Source organism: Lissotriton vulgaris, chromosome 7 (genome assembly GCF_964263255.1).
Source record: "Lissotriton vulgaris chromosome 7, aLisVul1.2, whole genome shotgun sequence".
Taxonomy (NCBI): domain Eukaryota; kingdom Metazoa; phylum Chordata; class Amphibia; order Caudata; family Salamandridae; genus Lissotriton; species Lissotriton vulgaris.
This window is the reverse complement of record NC_141695.1, coordinates 247,109,362-247,133,988: the sequence shown is the minus strand read 5'-3', so window position 1 is coordinate 247,133,988 and position 24,627 is coordinate 247,109,362. Positions and strand designations below refer to the sequence as shown.

Genomic DNA, 24,627 nt, shown 5'->3' with positions numbered 1-24,627 from the left:
AATACCAATAGCTCAAACTTTCCTAATGCGAGCCTATTGCATTGCAAATGCTTGTTTATCTTCCTCTTATTCATCTCTTCATTCCATTGATCTCCAACCTATTTGGCATAACAAGCATATTCAAATTCGTAATCGCACTATTTACTGGAAGTCCTGGCATTCCAAAGGTATGAGGTGGATTTCTCAGCTTCTTTCTCACAATCAACCTCTTCCCTTCTCGCAACTTAGGTCTCAATTCTCCCTTCCCCTATCTTCTCGCACACAATATGACTTGCTTTATCCTGTCCTAGTTCAATATATCCAATCTTTACCCATGTCCACTGCTATTCCCGTCACTTCGCAATCCATTTCTTCCGCATTAGATCAATCTCCATCTGCTTCTTTTCTTTATAAGTCCTTTCAATCTCTCTTAGATAGGCCTACAACTAAAACTGAATTAACCTGGGAGAAAGACTTATCTCAGGATTGGTTAATTCCTCTCTGGGACAAAATATGGTTTAAGATTCATAATACCTCCAGGGCTGCCAATACTACTGAAACCCTTTTTTAGGGCTTGCCTGCTAATGCGCTTGCGCATTGCTGGCGACAGATATTGGGGCTTAACGAGAGCTTAACCATCGGCGGCGATTTCAAGCAGTGCCCGTGAAAAGCGCGTGCACATCAAAGCCATCTGCCTCCCTCCCACAGGCATCCCCCAGCGTGTGCTCTGCCTCTGGCATTTCTCCTCCCCTAATTATTCACGGCCGGCTGGCCGTACTTTCACTTTCACGGCTGCCAGGCCGTGTCTCGTTTTAACTTGTTTCTTTTAACTATTAATGCATTTCAACTGCTATGTATGCAACATGTGCATTCTAAAATCTGCGGACGCCAACTGAACTGTAGCAGTCTGGTGTTTGATCACGCTAATAATGTGTTAACATATCACCTGTTTTCTTTTGCCTCCCCCACACCGCCCGTCCGTTGCTGCGTTTCCTGTTCGTATCAGGGCTCATTGTAATTCACTTAATCTCAATGTGCGGCGCCGTCTCTATCACCCCAACCCCCCCTGCCCGTCGTTCTATTTGGTATGTGTATATTCGCACTGTGATTTACATTTCTTTTACAATATTTACTTAAACTGTTTTGCTCGTAGCATTCGCCTTTTCAGTTTCTCCTAAAGAAAGTTAACCCTGTCTCTTCTTTTCCCTCCCACCTACTACTTCTCCGTGTTGCTGTCTGCTTTCACTTCTTTGCTGCTCAAGCTGTGTTTGATCGTTCAGTTAGTGGCAGCTCTCAGAGAAAGCAACTCCACAAGGTATGCCCTCTATGCACAACGCAGGCCAAGCACTGGAGATGCTTGGCAGATTCCTCTTCATTAATCTTATTAGTTACTTTACATGGCTTTTTTGTATCTTTCTCCAATCATCGTGGTCTCTCGCTTTCTCTCGCAAACCCCCTCCCCCCCTTTCTCTCAGCATTTGTTAATCTCTCTCAGATCCATTCTCTATTTATCCCTCCACCTTTCTGTCTCCCCTGGCCCCATCTCTCTTTCTTTTACACTCTTCTACCGCTGCTACCTGCCTCATTCGTTGCCCTCTCTACGTTCCTTTCTTGGATATCCCATCTCTGTCCATGAATGTTGCTTACCCTCTCCCACTCTCTCTCGGCCTAACAATCTCTCTATGTATTTTTCTCTAATCACCATCTCCATCCTAGTTTCTCTCTCGCCTGCATTCTCTCCTTCTCTCTCTCTCCCCTCGCGCTGTATTTCTCTCTCCGCTTTTAAGCCACATCTCTCTTTATCATGTACCTTCTTTTTTTTTTCCTCATTCTCATTTCATAATCCACTTTCTGTTTCTCTCACACTTTTCTTTAGAAGATTCAATGTATCTGAAAGGACAGCAAAGATGTTTTCGGTATTTCACGGTGAAGCTATTTTTGAGACCTTTCTGCTCTCTGCTTCAAAGTAAAAACCTATATTCACCATTTTCATCTTTCAGCACTGTTCAGTTTTTACGAGCTGCTTTTGGCCTCTCAGGACAAGTCGAGGATAAACACAAAGGTTAAAGTTCTAAGTCCGAAGCCCTGGTTCCAATAAACACATGCGAGGTCAAGCAGCTGCTGCCAAACCATTTGTTGATAGAATCCTGCCTTTTAAAGATCACCGAATAGTTTAGCTTTTTTAAAACAATGTTTTTGGAGGGGAGAGGAAAAACAAAAGCTGTATAAGCGGAACCACTGACACCCAGATTTCTGTATCAGATTAAGTACTGCATACTGACTGCTTAAGTGGAGTATTGCACACCTACCACGAACCGCAATGCATATCCCAGGGAATGTTTCTCTGCCTTAGTCACTGACACTGAGTGTTTTACTGTCATCTAAATGCTTTACATCTCAAACTCGCGTTTCACAACAATACAGCCAATAAAAGGTTTTTCATAATGCAGGTCTCGTAATTTCATCTAGCCATTACTTGTGTCCGCACACATACACTTTAAAACTATTTCAACCTTCTCCCTGTGCCTATCTCAGAAGGTGAGGCTCTAAGAAGCATAGCAACCTACTGGATATTGTCCTCACTTTGTCAATAAAGTCCTACCTACATGCTGATATACCAAACATTCATCCTGCTGAAAGACAAAATACAAAATATTGTGATGCATTAATCAATTCTTTATTGCTATATATACATTTAAATTTAAGAATCAACAGAACCAAAGTTGGTAGAGCTGTTTTGCTAAAACCTCCTAGGCAGTTAGCTGAAACATTTTTTAAAGTTGCGGTTTGAGGGGGATGTTAGCTCCTTGGAAGGTTGTGTTACCTGTGCTGAATATCCCTTGCTTCTCTACACTTCTGCCCTCTGTTAGACGCGTTTTTGTGCCTTTCTGCCCTCTGCATCACCACATCATCACTCAGGGCAACCACAGCATCACTCAGCACAACCACAGCATCACTCAGCACCACCACAGCATCACTCAGCACCACCACAGCACCACTCAGCACCACCACAGCACCACTCAGCACCACATCAGCACCACTCAGCACCACCACACTATCACTCAGCACCACCACACTATCACTTAGCACAACTGCAGCAACACTCAGCACCACCACAGCATCACTCAGCACCACCACAGCACCACCCCAGCATCACTCAGCACCACCACAGCACCACTCAGCACCACCACAGAATCACTCAGCACCACCACAGCACCACTCAGCACCACCACAGCATCACTCAGCGCAACCCCAGCATCACTCAGCGCAACCACAGCATCACTCAGCGCCACCACAGCACCACTCCGCGCCACCACATTATCTCTCAGCATCACTACATTATCACTCAGCACCACCACAGCATCACTCAGCACCACCACAGCTCACTCTGGAACACTACAGCATCACTCTGGAACACCACAGCATCACTATGCGCTACTACAGCATCATTATGCGTCACCACAGCATCACTCAGGGCCTCCACAGCATCAGTCAGGGCCTCAACAGTATCACTCAGGGCCTCCACAGCATTACTCAGGGCCTCCACAGCATCACTCAGGGCTTCCACAGCATCACTCATGGCCTCCACAGCATCACTCACGGCCTCCACAGCATTACTCAGGGGCACCACAACATCACTATGCGCTACCACAGCATCACTGAACGCCACGGCATCACTCGTCGCCACCACAACATGACTCCACGCCATCACAGCATCAATATGTGCAACCATTCAACAACAACTGGTTCAAATATGTTCTTTCAATGTTTCAAGCTTTATTACAAATGTCACAAAAAGATGTTAATATTTCCCTTCTGTTCTTGGATTTTTGTCACAATAAAATACACTGAACATAATCTTCACAAAAGTTATTTACAAAAGTTTAAGCTATTGCCATTATAAATTACAATCACTTTTATTTAAGTATTAATTATTTAAAAAAATTAAAAGCCATTGTTATTTGTAATATCAATACATCTAAGTCATGTAAATACAAAACATGTTGCATTACAAATGCTATAGGTGTCACATTTGCGAAAGTTATAACTATTGGCATTGTAATGACAAAGCTATTAATTTAGCTATTTTCAAAACCAACACATAAATAAAATAATTGTCATTTACAAGACCAATAGCTCAAACTTTCCTAAAGCGAGACCTATTGCATTGCAAATGCTTGTTTCATTTACAATTGGATTTTATTTACTCCACTAACTTTGTCTACCTTCTCACCAGACACTGCTTCCACATGTTGGTCCTGCGTACATCCTTCTGCAGATTTAAAACACATGCTTTTTGAATGTCCCCCCATCTCCCAGTTCAGGAACCGCGTTTGGTCCCAAATTCAATTAATTTTCCATGTCCAAATTCTCTTCTCTATCACTCATGCCTTTCTGGGTACGCTCTCCCCTACATGACCTCAATCTTCACAAAACACTAAGCTCCTTGACCTCTTAATTGCTATTGCATTCCACCTCATCACCTCTAACTGGAAAGATGCGAAGAATGTCACCTTTCGCTCTTGGTGGAACGTGGTTTGTTTTCACCATCGACTAGACACCAATTATGTCACTCCCATCTCCTTAGCAATCAAAAGGGATCTCCTGTGGCTACCTTTATCTAATTATCTAACTCTAATTACTTCCCCGCCCACCTCATCCACATCCCACTCTGATGACGTACGTAAACCTCATTGAATTTCTTCTAATTGCCTTTTTTACCACTACCTTAATTAATTGACAGTTTTTATCTTTTTGACATAATGATGTTTCTTTGTCTCTTTTGCTTGGTTATGCTTACGATGTTGCCTTCTCTTTGTAGAATTTGTGACTGATTTTCTTCTATGTCTCTTTATTCTTTACTGAGGTTTTTTTTTTACCATTATGTTTTTATCATACATTTTGTAAGATCATAACATTTACCTGTTTTCTTCATTTGTGTTCCTGTTTTTTGTTCTCAATAAATTCAACCTTTAAAAAAAAGAACTTAATGCAGATCACAGAATATCCAGGGCCTATAAACCCTTGAATAATGTGTGCTACATATACATAGTAGTAGTAGAAGTAGAAAAATAACTTTACGACAAGCGGCGCTCACTAGTGCCACCCTACATTCTGCTTGTCATCCAGGCTGTCAAGAATCCAGTGTGTGTGCCACCAGAGCCTTGTCTGCCATCTTAGATGCAGCTGCCACTGGAACACTCAACCGGGTGTTGGGAGGGATCTAGAGGTGGAACTCATGGAGGAGTATTGTATTCCAATATTTCCATCACAAGGTCACTGTGGGACAGTTCTGCTGCTGAGAATAGTCAATGAAAGGAATGTGAAAGTTTATTTCATCGTTCCAGGTCGAGACTTGCTTCAAAAATGGAAATTCGGCTATTCGAAGAAGAGGAACATGCTTCTCTTTACCAGAAATACCGGTTCTCGATGCCTCCAGAGATAAAGAATATGGTCCTATCCTACCTGGAAGAAAAAGTAAGAAAGAAGCTCCCTGTTTAGAGTTGAACGTGAACTCCTTGCAACATTTCCCCTACAAATAAATGTATAAGCATTGTTCTCAACTAAAAATCAAACCAAAGTTCTCGCAAATGTGTGGGTTAGATCAGCAATTAGTACTGTTTTGCATTTCCTGTTTCTTTCTCTTTCTTTTTTAATCTTTCTTTATGGACTTTTAACGTAACAAGACACACTTAACACTCCAATCTAATAAATCTGGGTGTCCATTTGGCGGGTTCAAAAATGCTAATCATTTTAAGTCTTATCACAGTAAGCAACACATTAACACATAGTTTCATGAAAGTTCTCATCAGAAAATACTCCCCCACCACTGTCTCCATCTCCCACTTGCCAGTGATCTATAGCCCTCAGTATCTAAGAGCCTTCCTCATCTCCAAATCTGAAATACTTAAAATACGCATATATAATGTGATCAGGGCTAACAATTTCATATTGTCTGGTTGATAGTGGGGCCGATTCACAGAACAAATCTGAGACAAAATCCTAAACTTACTACTTTTGGTATTCACAGAAGGCATTTAGTAGTAGTAAAATTACGATTTTGTCTTAAGTTTGACTTAAATTTGACTTAAGACAGATTTAAAACAGAATCCCAACTTTACAACTACTAAATGCCTTCTATGGATACCAAAAGTAGTAAGTTTAGGATTTTGTCTCAGATTACTTCTGTGATCGGGCCCACTGTGTCTAACTACGCCTGTGTGGTTAGTCCCTCTCAAATGGTATTCCTATGCTAGTCAGGAGTCTATAACCGATGTCATATCGTACAGCTACCTAGTGAAATCAATGATAAGGCTTTGAGGAGTAGGGAACTGCTGCAATGTTATGTTGTTGGTGTGTTTTGCCATACATGTCTTTCTCGTGCATAAAGACAATTACAAAAAAAAGGCTCTCAGGAGATAAGCAATTAAGAGAATGGACCGCACACATCATCAAACTGAGTGTATCCTGAACTTTTGAAATTCTCCTCTAAAACATGGCCAGTCGAAAGAGTACAGGCAACCATTCTTTTTGTATAGGTGCATCCAGCAAACGCCTTAATATACAGATTTTTGAGAGCATTAAGGCCAGCAGCATTTATCGTCTCGAATGAGTGCTGGGTGGATCTTTGTCTGAAACACCATGTATATGACTTATTGGACCAATTCAGAAAACTGATAATGGATGGTGTTATGCAGTGTGCGCCAAACGGTCCCCAAGTAATGAGTCAAACTTGGTAGGACCATAGAATATGCATCAGGTCACACTCAGGTTCCACACATATCCAACGGCTGGCATGTGACAGAAGACGGGCTTTTCCTACTCCATAAGGGGTCCAATAAAAATTGTGCAACACCTCAAAGTAAGAGAACTTTACCAGGGTATCCCTTAAGTTTCGATCATGATGGCTTAACAAGTCTGCCCAATCTTCGTCTACATAGTTAACATTCAATCTGATTTCCCAATATGTTCAGATCTCCTGCCTAGTGTTATCTGAGTATAGTGAGTCAATCAGGGTCTGGTAGAGGCTGGAGATTGCCCATCTAGGAGTCTCCCACAAGTGTATGTATTTGTGCAAGGGAAACTCAGGAGGGACAGGTAGATCCGCACCTAGGGGCCGATTCACAGAACTAACCTACGACAAAATCCTAAACTTCCTACTTTTGGTATTCACAGAAGGCATTTAGTAGTGTAAAGTTAGGATTTTGTCTTAAATTAGGATTTTGTCTTAAATTATGATTTTGTCGTAAATTAGGATTTTGTCCTAAATTAGGATATTGTCTTAAATTAGGATTTTGTCCTATGTTAGGATTTTGTCTTAAATTAAACTTAAGACAAACTTATATTAAACTTAAGTTTGATTCAAGACAAAATCCTATTTTAAGACAAAATCCTAATTTAGGACAACATCCTAATTTAGGACAAAATCCTAACTTAAGACAAAATCCTAATTTAGGACAAAATCCTAATTTAAGACAGCAGGCTTGAGCCTCAGCTTCCTGCCTGCCCAGATAAAGGTTTTGATGCGCTTGTTTATTGCTTGAAGAGTCTTTTGGGGAGCATAAGCAGGATCATACCGAAGCCGTAACTAATTCTTGGAACTGTAGCAATTTTCATGACCTGATCCCTACCCCAGATGGAGAGATGACATGAGGACCATCAGAAGAAGTCTCTGGCCATTTGAGCCATTAACGGATTCATATTAGCTCCAATACCAGGATGCCCAGGTATTGGAGCTCAGAGATCTTCCAACGGTAGCTGTGATCCTCAGGTTGATGTTGACTAGCACTCCTAATTATAGGTAGAGCTACGCTTTTCAATCATTTGATTTTGTATCCAGAGAAGACACAAAAGGCTGTAATAGGGCCATTATATGTGGAACTGAACTGGTGGAACTGATGAGCAAAATAACGATGGATTAAACCCAGATCTGTGACTGTGGGTGAATGTTTTGCCATTGTGCAAAATTCCATCCATCATCTAAGAAAGAGAAGAATAGCATCTGCATAGAGCAGGAGCTTGTTTTGACCAGGTACCATCGCTATGACTTTTATCTGCTCATATGAGGAAATGGCAGCTGCAGAAAAATGAGGGGAGAGAGGGGGCTCCCTGTCTCATCACAATACAAATGGTAAAGGTATGGACATGTGTCCACCAGAGTCAATCTATGCTGTGTAGTCAGAGTAAGGAATTCTGTGCCTATGGTTGCTCATTGCAGGGTTCATAACAAGTATTCCCATTCAACTCAGTCGAAAGCTGAAGTCGAAAACTAACGGCCATCTCTCTCCTCCCCTTCATGGCCAAAGTAACCGAGAGACTCGCAAACGCCGAAGTGAACTCTATCCTGGACTCTGCACAGTCTGGAATCCGCAGCAACCACAGCACCGAGACCGCCCTCCTCACCACCACCGACGACATCCACACGCTACTCACCATAGTCATACCGCAGCCCTTATCCTTCTAGACCTCTCCGCAGCCTTCAACAACCGTCTCTCACCACACTCTTGCAGCCAGAATTCACGACGTGGGGATACAAGTAACCGCCCTTGACTAAATCTGATCCTTCCTCTCTGGCAAAACCCAGAGGATCAGACTCCCTCCCTTCCTCTCCAAACCCACCATTATCAACTGTGGAGTACCCCAAGGATCATCGCTCCTCCTTACTCTCTTCATCATCTACATGGCCCCCCTTGCCACCATCGTCAGACAGCGCAGACTTAACATCGTATCCTACACTGACAACACCCAGCCATCCTCTCACTCACAAAAAATCCCAAAGACACCAGCCTCAGCTTCCAGGAAGGAATGAAGAATGTGGCAGCTGGATGAAAGACCACTGCCTGATGCTCAACTCTGAGAAGACCAAGGTCCTCATCCTCAGACCCTGCACCTCCACCTGGGACAACACCTGGTGGCCCACTGCCCTCTGGAACCCACCCACACCTACAAACCACACACAACACTTCAGCATCATTCTCGAATCCTCCCTTTCCATGAACCGCCAGATCAACGCCGTCACCTCCACCAGCTTCAACTGCCTGTGTATCCTCCGTAAGACCTTCAAATCGATCCCCCCTGACTGCAGATAGACCATCCACCATGCACTCATAACTAGCAGACTGGACTATGGCAACACCCTCTATGCCAGAATCAACAGAACCCTTCTACACAAACTTCAAACCTTCCAGAACACCGCAGCCAGACTCATCCTCGGGACACCTCACCATGAACACATCACCCAACACCTATGAGACCTCCATTGGCTCCCCGTTGAGGAGAGGATCACTTTAAACTCCTCACCCACGCCTAGCAATCCCTCAATAACGCCCTGGCAGAGGTCCCCCTCTTCCACATAAGCCGAGCAGGTTGGAGACCTGGAACGCGCTCCCTGTGAACATCGGTGGCTGCCCGACCCTGCACACATCCGCAGAAGCCAAGCATGTGGGAGAACCTTCTCCTACATCACTGCCAAGACCTGGAACGAGCTCCCTGTGAACATTGGTTGCTGCCCAACCCTGCACACGTTCAGGAAGGACCTCAAGGCCTGGCTCTTTGACTGATCCGGAGCTGCTCCACCTGCCTAGCGCCTTGAGACCCTCAAGGATGAGTAGCGTACTTTACAAACCCCTGATTGAGTGATTGTTTGATTGACTGTAGGGGGAAAGCTAAAGAAGAGCTAATTCAAAGATTATTATCAATGACTTGTTTGCTTTTACAAACCTCACCCAGAGTCAGCCACAACCACGTGCTACTATTCACTACTTAAACAATGCCATCCTTCTATTATGGCAACACTGGCCCTTCCTGTGTATCCTGAAGCAGACGTAAACATCTAATCACGCGAGTTAGAAATAGGTTACTTACCACGGAAGGTGGTGTGCTGTGGTCACGTGCAGCTGTGGGCATCACAATCCTGAATGTTGACCCACAACTGGAGTGTCTTCGAGGGATGAGGCTGAAAAGCTGGTGTGTTTAAAAATGAACAAGGCAACTTTCAAGCGCTTTCAGCAACATGTGCCTTCTTCCCGTGATTTCCCACTGGTGGGGGTCGCTCCAATTCTCTGCGGCTGTGCTGTAAAGTACATCAAGTCTATTATACCACATTACCTCATTTAAATCGAATATTTGCTTGTTTGTGCTTTTACTCTAATAACTGCAAAATGAACAATTGAGCGACAGAATGCAGAAACATTTCATACATTCACCCCAGTACAGAAATCTGGGCCTAAATCCATTGATTTTTTGCTCACCATGCCATTCCAGTTTGGAACCAACAATATGCAAATCAGTCTTGACCCTGCGCCCAATGGGAAAAGCCCAGCCCAAACTGCCAGGCCAGGTCCTCCCTGGACTGGAAACAAGCATCCTAGGACTGGTTTCGGGGTTCCACCCCTCATCATCCAGGATAGCTTGAATTCAGTGGCATGGAGAGCACGGGACCCACGTTGGGCATACCCGTCTCACTCGGGGTGACAAATGTAAAAAGAACAATTGATGGACAGAATGCAGAACAATGTCATACATTCACCCTAGTACAGAAATCTGGCCTAAATCCATCATTTTTTTGCTCACCATACCATTCCAGTTTGGACCCAGCCATATGCAAATCAGTCTTGACCCTGCGCTCCTTGGGAACAGTCTAGCCCGAACTGCCAAAACTGAGTGGGTGGCATGGTGAGCAAAAGAATGATGGATTTAACCCAGATCTCGTGACTGGGGGTGAATGTTTTTGATTTGTTCCGCATTCCGTCCATCAATTATGTTTTGTTAGAAATGGGGGTCTTTCATTGGCAAGGGCTTGCACCTTTATCCAAGTAGGGACCCTTCTTCCTAGTCAGAATAAGGGAGTTACACTCCTAAAATAACAAGTGCTCATCCCCTTGTAGCTTGGCATGAGCAGTCAGGCTTATCTTTGAACTGAGAGAGGGGGGTCCCAGCAAAGGACAAACAATTCATAAACATAAAAAAAAAATTGGGCGACAATAGATAAGAGATAAGCCTGCACTGTATTCATTCACAATGTAGGAGTATATTCAATATCATATCATTGAATGAACATTCATAGACTGTGCAGTGCCCCACATAACACATCAATGTATATCAATACTGGGGTGAAGCTGACGAATAAAGGACAGTTGTCGACGTTTCGACCCTCTAAATGTCGCAGGATTTAGTAGTACCCTTGCTTGTGGGTCTTCAATCATGCTGTGTCAATGCTGAAAGGCCCTCAGGTAATAAGGATGAGCAATGGCATTGATGTGTTACGTGGAGTATGATTTCGATTAAGTGATGCATTGAACCTATGGTTTTATGTTGGTTTACATTTGAATTGACATATAATTGCTGTTGCGCCATTTGGTTGTTTTTTACTGTCACCATTCCCTATTCACACTATCCCCACCTTATCACTTCCCTTACCCTTTGGGGCACTGCACAGTCTATGAATGTTCATTCAAAGATATGATATTGAATATACTCCTACATTGTGAATAAATACAGTGCAGGCTTATCTCTTATCTATTGTCGCCAAACATTTTTTTATGTTTATGGATTGTTTGTCCTTTGCTGGGACCCCCCTCTCTCAGTACTGTTACTACCCAGGTCCCAGTGACTAAGATTGATTGAAACCTGTTGCAAAACTCAGGCTTATCTTAGAGGCAGTGTGTAACGCATTTGCACATACCCGACAGTAATAGTGTAAGCACTACAAAAGGACACCACACCAGTTTAGAAAAATAGGCAATATATGTACAAGACTAAAAACTAGAAGACACCACACTATAGTACTTAAAAATCTACAGTTATTAAAAAACACTTTAAAAACAGTTCCTTGATGGTGCATAGCTCCCTCTGGGGCTATCACAGCATCGTGAGCAAACAAATCCAAAAGTTCAGGCTGGTCACGGTGTCGCGGACCAGCTACGGTGTCGGGAAGACCGGCAAACAGTACCTATTTAGTGATGCAGGGTGCCGAGGCCCTTGAATTCATTCACATTGCAGGTCAAGCTCCTTTCTGTTGGGATCAGGAGTGCTGGCATCGGCAGGCATTGGGTGCTGTGGTGCGAAGTGCAGTGGTGCAGCGTGTGGTGCCCTCCGGTCGCAGTGCGAGCAGGGGCTCATGGTGGCATCAGATGGCATTGTCGGTGAGACCAGGGTCGCGGTGTGAGGTGAAGGCGGTGCTCGACTCGGTGATGGCAGGTCATGGTGCAAGCCGCGTCATAATCGTTTCTGAAGCGCTGTAGTTGGCTGACGAACGGGAGTCGATGGTACTGACATCGGTAGGCCAAGGCTGCGGTGCGGGATGAGGGTGGTGCGTCATGTAACCTTACAAGCGGTGCCCTCGAATCACGGTGCAAGCAGCGGAGTTAATTTTGCCATGGAGTGGCAGCATCAGAGAGGCCAAGGCGTCATTGTGAAGTGAGGCGGTGCCGAGTGCGGTGCCCACAGGTCGTGGTGAGAGCAACGGCTCAGTGGCGGCATCAGCAGGCGTCATCGGTGAGACCAGGGTCGAGGAGTGGCATTGCAGCTGTGCTCTATGTGGTGCCCAGGCTTTGGCGTGAAGTGAGGCGGTGCAGGGTTTGGTGCCTACAGATCATGGTGCATGCATCGGCTCTGTGGCAGAGTCAGCAGGTGTCATCTGTGAGACCAGGGTCGCGGTGAGGCATTGCGGCGGTGCCCTCTGTGGTGCCTTCAGGACACGGAGTCGGCAGCTGCGTTATAGACGTTTTCGAGTCGCTGTTCTTCTGTCGCAGCACAAAACACACAGTCCCAAGTGCTGAGGGCAGAAGATCTTGAAGTCTTTGCTGTTTCTGCGACTTCTTGAACAGGGGGCAAGCTCTACCTCAAGCCCTTGGAGAAACTCACAAAAATAGAATCCAAAAAGCTCAGTCCAGTCCTTTCACTGCCCAAGACAGAAGCAGCCACTGTAGGCCAACACAGCAAAGCACACAGCAAAGTGGTAGTTCGTCCTCACAGCTTCTCCAGCTCTTCTTCTTGGCAGTCGTCTTAATCCTAAAGAGCTCTAAAGTCAGTGGTCTGGGCCCCAGTATTTAAGACTATAGAACGGACAGTGGATATAAGCACCAAAATATAGCACCAATCTCGTATCAACCAAAGATAGTAATTAATTCACAAATATATTCAGTGTGCCACTTGCAAAACCGATACCCTCTGTCCAAGGGCACCACACGTGAAGCACGAGTCCAAAATGATTATCATCAAGTTTTAGGGCACCACTCCAATTCAATACAGTCAATTCCAGTTTTTCAGAGTCCTCATCCAATTAAGGAGTCTTGATATTTTCTCAATTCGTGTTTATTTTCTTATACCAATTTGTCAAAATAATCATCAGCCAACGCGTTTTGTTCTGAACATCAGAACTTCTTCAGGGCGTATGTGATTGTGGGCACCATGTACAGTGATTTCCACAGGTGTATATTGGATCCTTCCAAACAACAATCTTATTCTGATTTAAGTGTCTGAATTAATGTAACTGAATGAGTATTTCTCTCCCTTCAATTATCGATTTAAACAATTCTTCGCGGGATTGGGTTAAAGAATATGATAGTCCGACGTCAAATATTGTTATCACGTTAGAAAGCCTTATTTAAGTTCTTAGGTATATATCCTCCTTAGTATTCCGATAAATAATCCAACAGAGTATAATCCAGAAACGTGATACTAATCTAGTTCGTGATAATTATCACTACCACTGCAACTGGGCCATATACGCCCAAGCACCAAACTGCCTCTCAGTCCGGGACCTGTTTGAATCGCGTGTCAAAAATCCTTGGATCCTCTAGGTAGAGGGTGTCTGTGCCCAGCCAAAACCAGTTCTGCCTTCTCTGGTGTGGTTTGCCGGCAGGGGGTGGAAACGGCATTGTCAGAGGTAGGCCAGGCCCATTGAGGTACAAGGACATCTCCTCCCTCTTCCCCCATCACAGCCCTGGTTTATTCAGCTCTTTCCTGACCTTCCTAGACTATCAGGAGCCACCCTTGCTTCCTAGCCATCTGTCGTCCAAAACACAGGCAGGCAGACCATGTTCCAGCAGAGGCACATTGGGTGACTGAGCAAGAAAATACCTACTTCCTAAAAGTGGTATTTTCAAACATAGAATGTAAAAATCACCTTTACTAAAATATGCATTAGATTCTGAGTTCAGGCATACTAAATGTTATTTTCTCACCTAGTTCCCAGGGCCAGTTATGTTTATAAGACGGTATAAACAAACTTCCCATTCGGTCCTATGGGGAACAGGTAGCCTTGCAATAGTGGAAAAACTAAATGGCCTGTAATTCACTATCAGGACATGCCACACACACCAGGGCATGTCCTACCTTTCACATACACGGCACCTGGCCCACACGGGTACTTTGGACCTACCTTAGGGGTGCATGACATATAAGAAAAAGGAAGGTTAGGGACTGCCCAGTGTGTGCACGGGCCAAGTTGACATGACAGTTACAAACTGCGAGCAGACTCTGCAGTGGCAGGTCTGAGGTACCTTTTCCGGGCTACTCACGTGGGAGGCACAATCCGTGCTGCAGGCTCATGGGTAGCATTTGGTTCTCAGGCTCTGGCACACCCAGTGCACTTTACTATGGGCTGACAAGAAAACCAAACAGCCAATCATGGAAATACAAATCCATAACATAATTTACCACAGGAGCACTTGCACTTTACCACTGATCAGCAGTGCGAAAAGTGCACAGAAACAATACGCCAGCAAAAACTGAGTCAAAACCGGGAGGGCAGAAAGCAAAAACTCAGGAGAAACACGCCAAAAGATGCCAATTCTAACATATTTCCCCTCCAGCTGAAAGTAGGGAGAACTACCCCACTTCCTGGGAGTTCTCTTCCCTAAGGCAGAAGAACCTGGACAGACCATCTGCATTGGCGTGGTCTGTGCCAGGACTGTGTTCCACAGTGAAATCCATTCCCTGTAGGGAGATGGACCACTTCAGCAGTTTTAGATTCTCAACCCTCATTTGCATTACCCACCTGAGGGGCCTGTGGTCTGTCTGAACCTGGAAGTGATTCCCAAACAGGGAGGGCCTCAGCTTCTTCAGTGCCCAGACCACGGCGAAAGGTTCCCTTTATATGACACTACACCTCTGTTCCCTGGGGAGTAGTTTTGTGCAAGGAAGACTACAGGCTGGTCTACGCCCTCTTCATTCAGCTGTGAGAATACCGATCCCACACCATGCTCTAAAGCGTCAGTCTTCACAACAAATTCCTTGGAGAAGTAGGGTGCCTTGAGCATAGGTGGCATGCACATGGCTTCCTTCAGAGCATCAAAAGCCTTCTGGCAGGACTCAGTCCAGATCACCTTCTTGGGCTGCTTCCTGGAAGTCAGCTCAGTTAAGGCGGCAACAATGGTGCCATAACCCTTAACAAACCTCCGGTGGTACCCGATGAGTCCTAAAAAGGCCCTCACCTCTGTCTGGGTCTTGGGGGGCTACCAAGCCAAAATGGTGTCAATCTTGGTTTGTAAGGGTGCCAACTGGCCGCTCCCTACCTGGTGTCCCAAGTACACCACAGAACCCTGCCCGATCTGGTACTTACTAGCCTTGATTATGAGGCCTGCACTCTGCAGGACCTTCAACCCAATGGCCATCACCCGGAATTGTCAATGTCCTTCTGGGGTTGAAAATGCTGACCTCTCCTTGGCCCCATCGGTTAAGGCAATCTGCAAGTACCCAGACGTTAAATCAAACATGCTGGGGAACATGGCAGCTCCCACCCGATCAATGAGCTCATCAGCTCTGGGGAAGGGGTGTGCATCAGTCCTGGTGATGGCATTGAGCCCACGGTAGTTCACACAAAGCCGCAGTTATGGAGTGGCCCCGGGTGCAGCAGCCTTTGGGACCAAGACCACTGGGATGGCCCACGGACTACTGCACGGGTCAACCACCCGTAATGCCAACATCTTACAGACCTCCTCCTTGATGCTGGCCTTGACCCGGTCAACTTCACAGGGGGGCTACCACTGGTGTCCACGTCATGGGTACACTAGTGAGTAACACCTGGGGTCAGGGAGAATAGCGGTGCAAACTGTCCCAGCAACAGGTGACAGTCGCTTTGGTGCTTGGCGGTCAGTGTCGGGGAGAGGATCACACCTTCCACTGACCCATCACCTTCCTTAGCCGACAGGAGGTTGGGGAGAGGCTCACTCTCCTTTTCCGCCTCAACAGCTGTCGCCAAGAGCATGCTCACTTCGGACCTCTCAAAGTGGGGTTTGAGGCGGTTCACGTGGAGGACCCGCAAAGGGTTCCTGGGAGCCTCAAAATCCACCAGGTAGGTGACCTCACTTTTGCGCTCCGCCACCTCAAACAGCCCAGTCCACTTGTCCTGTAAGGTACAAGGTTCCACTGGGGCCATTACCCACACTTTTTGTCCAGCTTCAAACTTGACCAGAGTGGTATTCTGGTCATACCACCTCTTCATTTATTCCTGGCTGGCCTCGAGGTTCGCCTGAGCGAGTTTCCTGAAGCGGCAGTTTGGTTCCGGAAGGCCAGCTTGTAACAAAACACATCCTGGGGAGTTTTCCTGGGAGCTACCTCCCAGCCTACCTTCACCAAACTCAGAGGTCCCATCACAGGGTGACAATACAGAAGCTGAAAGGGACTGAACCCAAGAGACTTCTGGGGTACCTCCCTGTAGTCAAAGAGAAGGCACAGCAAGAGGACGTCCCACTTATGCCTCATGGGCTCTGTTAGACCATTAATCATGCCCTTCAAGGTCTGGTTGAACCTTTCTACCAGACCGTTACCTTGTGGGTGGTAATGGGTGGTGAATTTATAAGTGAAACCACACTCCTTCCACAGGGATGTCATATACTCCGTTATGGAATTGGTCCCCCTGTCGGAAACCACCTCTTCGGAACCCCATGCGGGAAAAGATCCCCATTAATGCCCGGCCCACCACTGGCGCCATCAATGTCCTGAGAGGGATTGCCCCCGGGTACTGGGTGGCATGGTCCACCAAGACCAGGATGTACCTGTTGCCCATGGCCGTCTTGGGATCCAGTGGCCCCACAATGTCCAATCCTACCCTTTTAAATGGTGTCCCAACAACCAGGAACAGTTGGAGAGGAGCTTTGATCTTCCTCCCACTCTTACCACTTGCCTGGCAAGTTTGGCAAGACTGGCAATGTACATCTGACTTCCTTATCATTTGGGGCCAGAAGAAGTGGGTGACAAGCCAATCAAAGGTCTTGCCCTGCCCCAAATATCCTGCCAAAGGTACGTCGTGAGCCAGACCCAGTCGGAAGGTCCTGAAGCGCTGGGGTACCAATAGCACATGGGCTGACCCAGGATCAGCGACCTTAGGCTCGCTATACAGGAGATCATTCTCCCAGTATATCCAAAGTGATCCGGACTGGGCTGTGGCCTGCTGCCGCAGACCCTCCAGAGAAGAGCACTCTTTCTGATCCCGGCAGAACTCCTCCTATGTGGGACCCCCTTCTTGCTGCCAATGGGTGAGTTCAGAGATGTCCCCCAGTTCAGCTACCTGTTCCTCTGTGGGCACCGGGCGTCCCCCTCAAGATCTGCCTCCTCCCGGGCCATGGGAACTTTGGGGCTGGTTTCCAGTGCCCCTTGCCCTTTCTCTTGGCAGGGAGTGGGACCTGGGCCACTGTTTCAGGCTCCGGGTCCCTCTGATCACCCTCTCTGGCCGCCATGTACCGAGTGGACACGCATGCCCACTCTGGCAACCCAAGAATCTTCAAGTAGGACCTGAGCTCAACATCCTTCCAAAAGGACTGCTCCAGGTCGTTACCGAGCAGACAATCTATAGGCATGGAAGGGCTCGCAACCACCCTCAAGGGACTCGCAACCCTCCCACTCAAAGGGAACCTGACAGTGGTGCTCTGAAATGTCGACTGCAAATACTTGGTGGAATGCCCTGGGGACTACCTGCTCCACAGAGACCAGGTGACACCGGAATGAGGTCACACTGGCTCCAGTATCCCTGAGAGCCTCTACCCTTCTCCCATTGATGGTCACCCAGGTGCTGTATTTCTTTGTGTTAGGGGGCACTTGGGTCCCCGGTACCATCTTACTGTCCTCTAGTGAGACAAGGCTCATTTCTGCAGGGTCCCCACCATCCTGTGGGTACTCCTCCTCCTCCCCAAGCGCTACACCAGCCAACACCTTGGACTGCTCACCAGTGGGTGGCTGTGCCCCCTTTGAGCACCTGCGGTCCCTCTTCATGTGTCCCACCTGGTCACATGCAAAGCATTTACAGGGGCCGGTCTCAGCAGGCTTTCCTGACAAGACCCCTTGTCTCTTATGTCAGGGGGGTGGGAACCTTTACCCTGGGTGTTAGTTTGGGACCCTTTAGAGAACTCCTGTGCTTTACCCTTGTCCCCCCACTTTTCTGCTGGGGACCCTGCCCACCTTTGGCTTAGTCTCCCCCAAACGCTTTCTTGTGAACCCTGGTACTCACCCAGTGGTCCGCCTCCATAGCAAGCTTCCTAGGGTCAGTCAGCTTACTAACAACTAGGTGCTGGCGCAGATCTGCAAAACATAGACTGGGCAAGTGCTCCCATGCAATCAAATTGTAGAGCCCCTGATAATCTGTCGCATTACTGCACTTCACCCAGCCATCCAGTAACTGGCAAAACTCATCCACACATTCCAACCTGTGTTGGAATCAAGCTTCTGACTGGACCTGAACTGATCCCTGTACTTTTTAGGAGTACGACCATACTTAGTGAGGAGGGCATCCTTCATGTCTGGATAAGTGAGGTGCTATTAAAGTGTCCCTCGCTTCTTCAGGGAAGAGAGGCCACAATCCTGCTCCCCAACTCTCCTTAGGGACCCCATTCATGTGGATTCCTGCCTCGTACCCCTGAAACCACCTTTGTATGTAATCCCCCTTCTTGAATTCCTTGCCCACATTCATAGGGATGTGTATGGTTCTGTCTGCCTGTCTTGATGAGTTGCTGCCACCCTACTCCTTAGCTCCAGCTCCTTAGGAACTTGTTCATGGTCTAACATCATATTCCTTTCCTCCATGGCTATTCTTTTGTTTTCCCTCTCACTTTCCATCCTGAGTTTTTCCAAGTCAAACTTCCTTGCTTTCTGCCTGTCCTCCACCTCTTCTGGGGGCAGGCTACTGCTGCCTGGCCTGAAGGGTTCCCCCCTCCCAAAAGCACATCCAGCGTAGGAATAGGCCCCTCCACCTCTCCACAAAAATTGCCAGATTGCTCACTTGAATCTCTGGCGGCTACCCAGGTCCTCAGCGCCTTTTGTAGCTCGTCCTTCCTAGTAAGGCCTCTGACTTGGACTTTTAGGCTCTTGCAAATGGATTTCAATTCCCTAGCATTATAAAGTTCCAACCTAACCTCCTCAAAGGCAATTTCCAGGGATGCAATGGATGATGCTCTTCATTCCGACATGACAATGTAGCAAGTTCAAACTGGCAAGATCAAAAAATATGCCAAAAAGAAAAAGAACTAGTATGTGGCACTTAATGGTCTGCGATATGGTAGTAGTGCATGCCATTCATTGTAAGTCAAGTGCAAACGGAAGTCCTATCCTCACCGCTGACAACCAATGTTAGAAATGGGGGTCTCTAGTTGGCAATGGCGTGCACCTTTGTCCAAGTAGAGACCCTTCTTCCTAGTCAGGATAAAGGAGTTACACTCCTAAAAAAAGACCTGCTCACCCCCTTGGTAGCTTAACATAAGTAGTAAGGCTTATCTTAGAGGCAGTGTGTAAAGCAGTTGCACATACTCGTAATGCAGTGTAAGCACTACAAAAAGACATCACACCAGTTTATAAAAATAGTCAATATTTTTATATACAAGACCAAAAACGAGAAGAATCCACACTATAGTACTTAAAAATCTGTAGTTAACAAAATGCGCTTTAAAAATAGTTCCTTGATGTTGGTAGCTCCCTCTGGGGCTATTGTGGCTTCGTCGGCAAACAAAACCCAAACAGATCAGGCTGGTTGTGGCATCGAGGACCAGCTACGGTGTCGGGAAGACCTGCAAACAGTACCTGTTAGAGATGCAGGGCGCTGAGGCCCTTGAAGTCATTGGCGTTGCAAGTCAAGGTCCTTTCTGTTGGAATCAGGAGCGCTGGTGTCAGCAGGCATTGGGTGCTGTGGTGCGAAGTGCAGCGGTGCGGCGTGCGGTACCCCCCAGTCGTGGTGTGAGCAGTGGCTCAGTGGCGGCATCAGATGGCGTAGTCGGTGAGACCTGGGTCGCGGTGCGAGGTGAAGGCGGTGCTCGTCACGGGCTGAAGCGCTTTAGTGGCTGAGAAACGGGAGTCGATGGTGCCGGCGTCAGTTAGCCAAGGCTGTGCTGCGGCATGAGGGTGGTGCTTCATGTAAATTTACAACCATTGCCCTCGAACGACGGTGTAAGCGGCAATGTCAATTTTGGCGTGGAGCGGCGGGCGCGGCCAAGGCGTCGTCATGAAGCGAGGCAGTGCGGAGTGTGGTGTCCACAGGTCACTGTGCGAGAAAAGCTCGGTGGCGGTGTCAGCAGGCATCGTTGGTGAGATCATGGTCGTGGTGAGGTGTTGTGGCAGTGCTGTCTGAGGTGCCCAGGCTTCGGCGTGAGGCAAGACGGTGCAGGGTACAGTACCCACAGGTCGCGGTGCAAGCAGTGGTTCAGTGGCGGCATCAGCAGGTGGCGTTGTTGAGATCAGGGTCATGGTGCGGCATTGCGGCGGTACGCTCAAGACCCAATGTTAGTCATTTCTGCGCATTCGTGGGAGTTTTCCCACTCAAAGATGGTTAGTCAGGTTAATATCTACTTAATTCTAATTCGCACAGGGAGCTAAACATAAACAACGTTTTGAAAAGAGAATACGGAGCCTGCCATTGTTTAAGTGAAAGCGTGGGCCAGATTAAGAAGAGCGTGCACTAGAAGCCATGGATGGAAGAGGGAGGAACAAAGGCACATGAAGGACGCATAGTTTCCGCACCGACGCCTGTTTCACGAACCATAAAGCGCATCGACCGTGCAGCTGGGTGGTTTAGGGAGAATAGAGTATATTAGAAAGAAAGTTATATTGCAACGTCCATAAAGCGGTCACTCCATTCAGTTAGTAAACAAGAAGAAAAGTAGTTCCCAAATGAAGAAATAAACACCCAAAGTGTAAGGATGTAGAAGTTGTTCGGTGCTGCACGTAGAAAACAAGAAACGTGAACGCAACAGGTGGGCATGGTACGGGAAATGCCTTTTCTGATGTGTTGGGATCAGTAGCCTTGAAAAAAGATGCAAGGTTGCAAAAATACAGTGAAAGGCCAATGTTGTCCTGTAATCTGTGGTGCACTGTAACTTATTATACAGTGATGATGCCTCACATGGGGAACCAGCTACAAAATCCTTGTGACATGGCATTAATGCCTAAAGGACTCGAAGGAATTCCCAAAGTGTGTGTGATGTACTGTCTATAAAGGAGTTGTTCATCAAAATGAATGGTTGCCAGCACATCAAGGGGTGTGGTTCTTGAGTTCACTAACCCCCAAGATATGTCCTTGTTAAGTCCATGAATATGGGTAGACAACGAAAACATCCAATGTTGTTGTCACTTGAAGAGATTATAGGGGGCTTCCAACACTGTGCATCTCATATCATCAGGTGAGTGACCCTATATTGTATTGTGTGGTAAATTTATAGAGCGCACTGTGATCATACTGGTATCCTGGCGCTAAGGTGAGTGACCTTGGTTGACAAAGTGTGCACACATCTTAGTTCTAGTCTTCTTTCACCTTGCATTGCTGCTTTGTTCAGTAAAGTGTGTCGTAACTGGTCTGGTCATCATCCCTATGTACCTTTTATCACAAGGGCATGTCACTGTATAAATGCAATTTCTAGTCATACCGTTGCATTTAAGTTTTGTATCCCGGTGAAGGTGTCACTCCATTTGACCTCTTTCGTTGGGGTGGTGAGCCCACACACTGCACGAGTCTCAAAGAAAGTGACCACTAACTCGTGGTAAGGTTCAAAGCGTTCTTTTGTCTGAGGAATCAGGTTTTTGGGGACTTGTGTGTACCAGCATATCCCTAATTTTTTAGATACGTTTGATATCAAGTCTGGGTTGCGTTATTGGAAGGTTAACAGTCTTTTAAAATAGCCCAGTGCTTTTTGATTAACTTGAGTATCGATTGGAATCTGCAGTGCATGTAGTTGCGCAAGTGAGTTTGTCATCTGGTGGTCTTTTGGTGTCTTCTAAAAGGGCATCTCAGTTGTTTTTTCCTGCTTTTTTGTTGCCCATTTACACAATGTGAGGGGTAGTCTTGCGCCTGCATGTTGTAATCATGAATAGAGCTACAGTTACGGTGCATTCGTAAAAATTGCCGATAGGAGAGGCCTTGGGATGGTGACTACCTTAGAGGAGGAGACTATTACAATCTGTTGGTGTTTTTGAAGGTGGCGGTCATCAGTTTGCCTTCCTCACCCAACTGAATCATGAGATCCTGGAATGGGAGCTTATCATCAGATATATGACTGGTGAAATGTACACAAGGGTTGAGAGTGTTTACCCAGTCACAAAAAGCATTGCAAGTAATCCTGTCCCCTTTCCAAAAGATGATAATTTCATCAATATATCTGGACCAGTTGTTGGTATGGAAAATGTTGTCCTCCTTAAATGCTGTCACATGTAGGCAGGCCAAACTCTGGGTGAAGGTACTGCCTATTGAAGTGCCCTAGGTCTGGAGGTATAGCTGCTCTCCAAATTGAAAGACATTTTTGGTGATGGCAAATGTGGTGCATTCCATTATAAAGGTGAATGGCTAGTGTGACACCCAATCACTTGAGTGTAGGGCACTCTAAACCACTTCTAGGGTCGCTGTCTGGAGAAAATTGGTGTAGAGTGCCCTTTGACAAAGAGGCACTCTACACCAATTTTCTCCAGAAAATCAATTGATTTGCTCCAGTAACCAGCAAATCCATTTGGTATGTTTAATTGGTGTTTTTGTTGATAAAATTAAGCACCTCTCTGGTATCTTGTAGACATTATGGAGTTTTTGTGATCATTGATTGCAAACAATGGTCACAGAACTGTGATAAGGGTTCTAGCAGTGAATGAATGCCCGACACAATGGGTCTACCAGGTGGTGGGTGGATGCCTTTTTGTATTTTGGGCAGATTATAGAAGTAGGGTATCCTCAGTTGGTTATTAACCAAGAATTCTGCTTTACTTTTGCTGATCCACTCATGCATCTCGGCTGTAGATACCATTGCAATGATCTGAGTAATCAGATGTCCAATGGGGTCTATAGAAATAGGGGTGTAATATTTTCTATTTGCCAACTGGTGGGTGCATTCAGCATCGTAGTCGGCGTCTGGCATAATAATGGTAGTGCTATCTTTGTCAGGTGATTTGTTTGTCAGTGGCGTGGCTAGAGAGCATCGCTGCCTGTTCCAACTTAGATATGTTGTGGAACATGGGGCCCTGCCTCTCATGAAAGTGGCTAGGAAACATAAGAAAATAAAAATGTGTGCTACCTAAAGAAATCTCAAGTTGAATTAGAATTTTTAGAGATGGGGAAATTACACTGAACAGCCTGTTGTTTTGCTGAAGTGTGATTCAAAACAAAATAATGCATGAACTACTGTGTCTGGAATGTTGCATTGTGGTGTAAAACAAAATAATGGCTCCCATCTTTTGCAAAACTTTTGTGAGGTGTCTGTAAATTTCCACTTGGACTGGCCTCCTCACAGATGTACAAATGCCTTGTGTCAAGTGTGGAGCTCCGCTTCTGTTGCCGATATACCCATGGGTGTATGCCACCTGCAGTTTTAATGTATAGAGCCTTATATTACAGTTTGGTATTTATTTCAGAGCATGTATGCAGGACCATAATGCACTCCTGGTCCCTCCTCGTGTTGTGGTTTCTGGTATTTCAGAGCATAACAGATTGCGTTCATTTGAAACTGTTCAGTATTAAGTTATTCTTTATTTACAGTGCATCCAGTACCCAAATGGAAAGCTTCAATTTTATACATACGAATTTATAAGCTGACAGTTCTTCATGGCAGTAAATTTCACCAATGTTTTTTTAATAAACTTTGCCCTGGAAGAAATTCAGCCTTCATCATGTTTAATTTGCAGCACTTGTAACACTTTTGTTTTAATGTATTTCCTTCTTTCTTTGATTTTTTCTTCCTTCTTTCTTTGCTTTTTGTTTTCTTTCCTTATTTCTTGCTTTCTTTCTCACATGCCTTCTTTCTTATTCTTTACTTGCCTTCTTTTTCTTTCTTTTCTTTCTTTTTCTTTCTTCATTTCGTTCTTTCCTCATATTTTCTTTCATTCCTTTCTTCTTTCCTTCCTTCTTTCCATCTTTTTATTCTTCCTTGCTTACCTTATATCTTACACACTTTTCTGCTTTTTTCCTGCATTTTTTCTTTTGGGCCTTCTTTCTTACCTTAGTCTTTGCCAGTATGTTCCTCCTTCCCCAACAGGTCGCATGTCAAGATCCTCCTGGTCTTCTTCTAACTCTTCCTCTGATCCTTCTTCCTCATCATCTGTGTGGTTCAGGTGTGCTTCTGCCCATGCTCTCAAAAATGTTTGGAGTTCTGCTTTCTTAGCACTCCCCTTTGTAAACAAACTCTTCTCTTGGCAGAATCCCTTGAGCTGGGCCACAGTGTAACTTTCTAGGTTGTCGTGCTCAAACTCCAT

General features: G+C 45.9%; 1 protein-coding gene across 1 annotated transcript in view; it reads left to right on the top strand.

Annotated features, from left to right (window-relative positions):
- The first annotated feature begins 5,340 nt into the window (after positions 1-5,340).
- LOC147701304 (putative methyltransferase DDB_G0268948) overlaps positions 5,341-24,627 on the top strand; it is a 197,203-nt gene continuing 177,916 nt past the window's right edge. Inside the window, exon 1 of the mRNA XM_086928618.1 lies at positions 5,341-5,457. Coding sequence (XP_086784744.1) covers positions 5,347-5,457 — 111 coding nt within the window. The 5' untranslated portion in view covers positions 5,341-5,346. The remainder of the gene's footprint in view (positions 5,458-24,627) is intronic.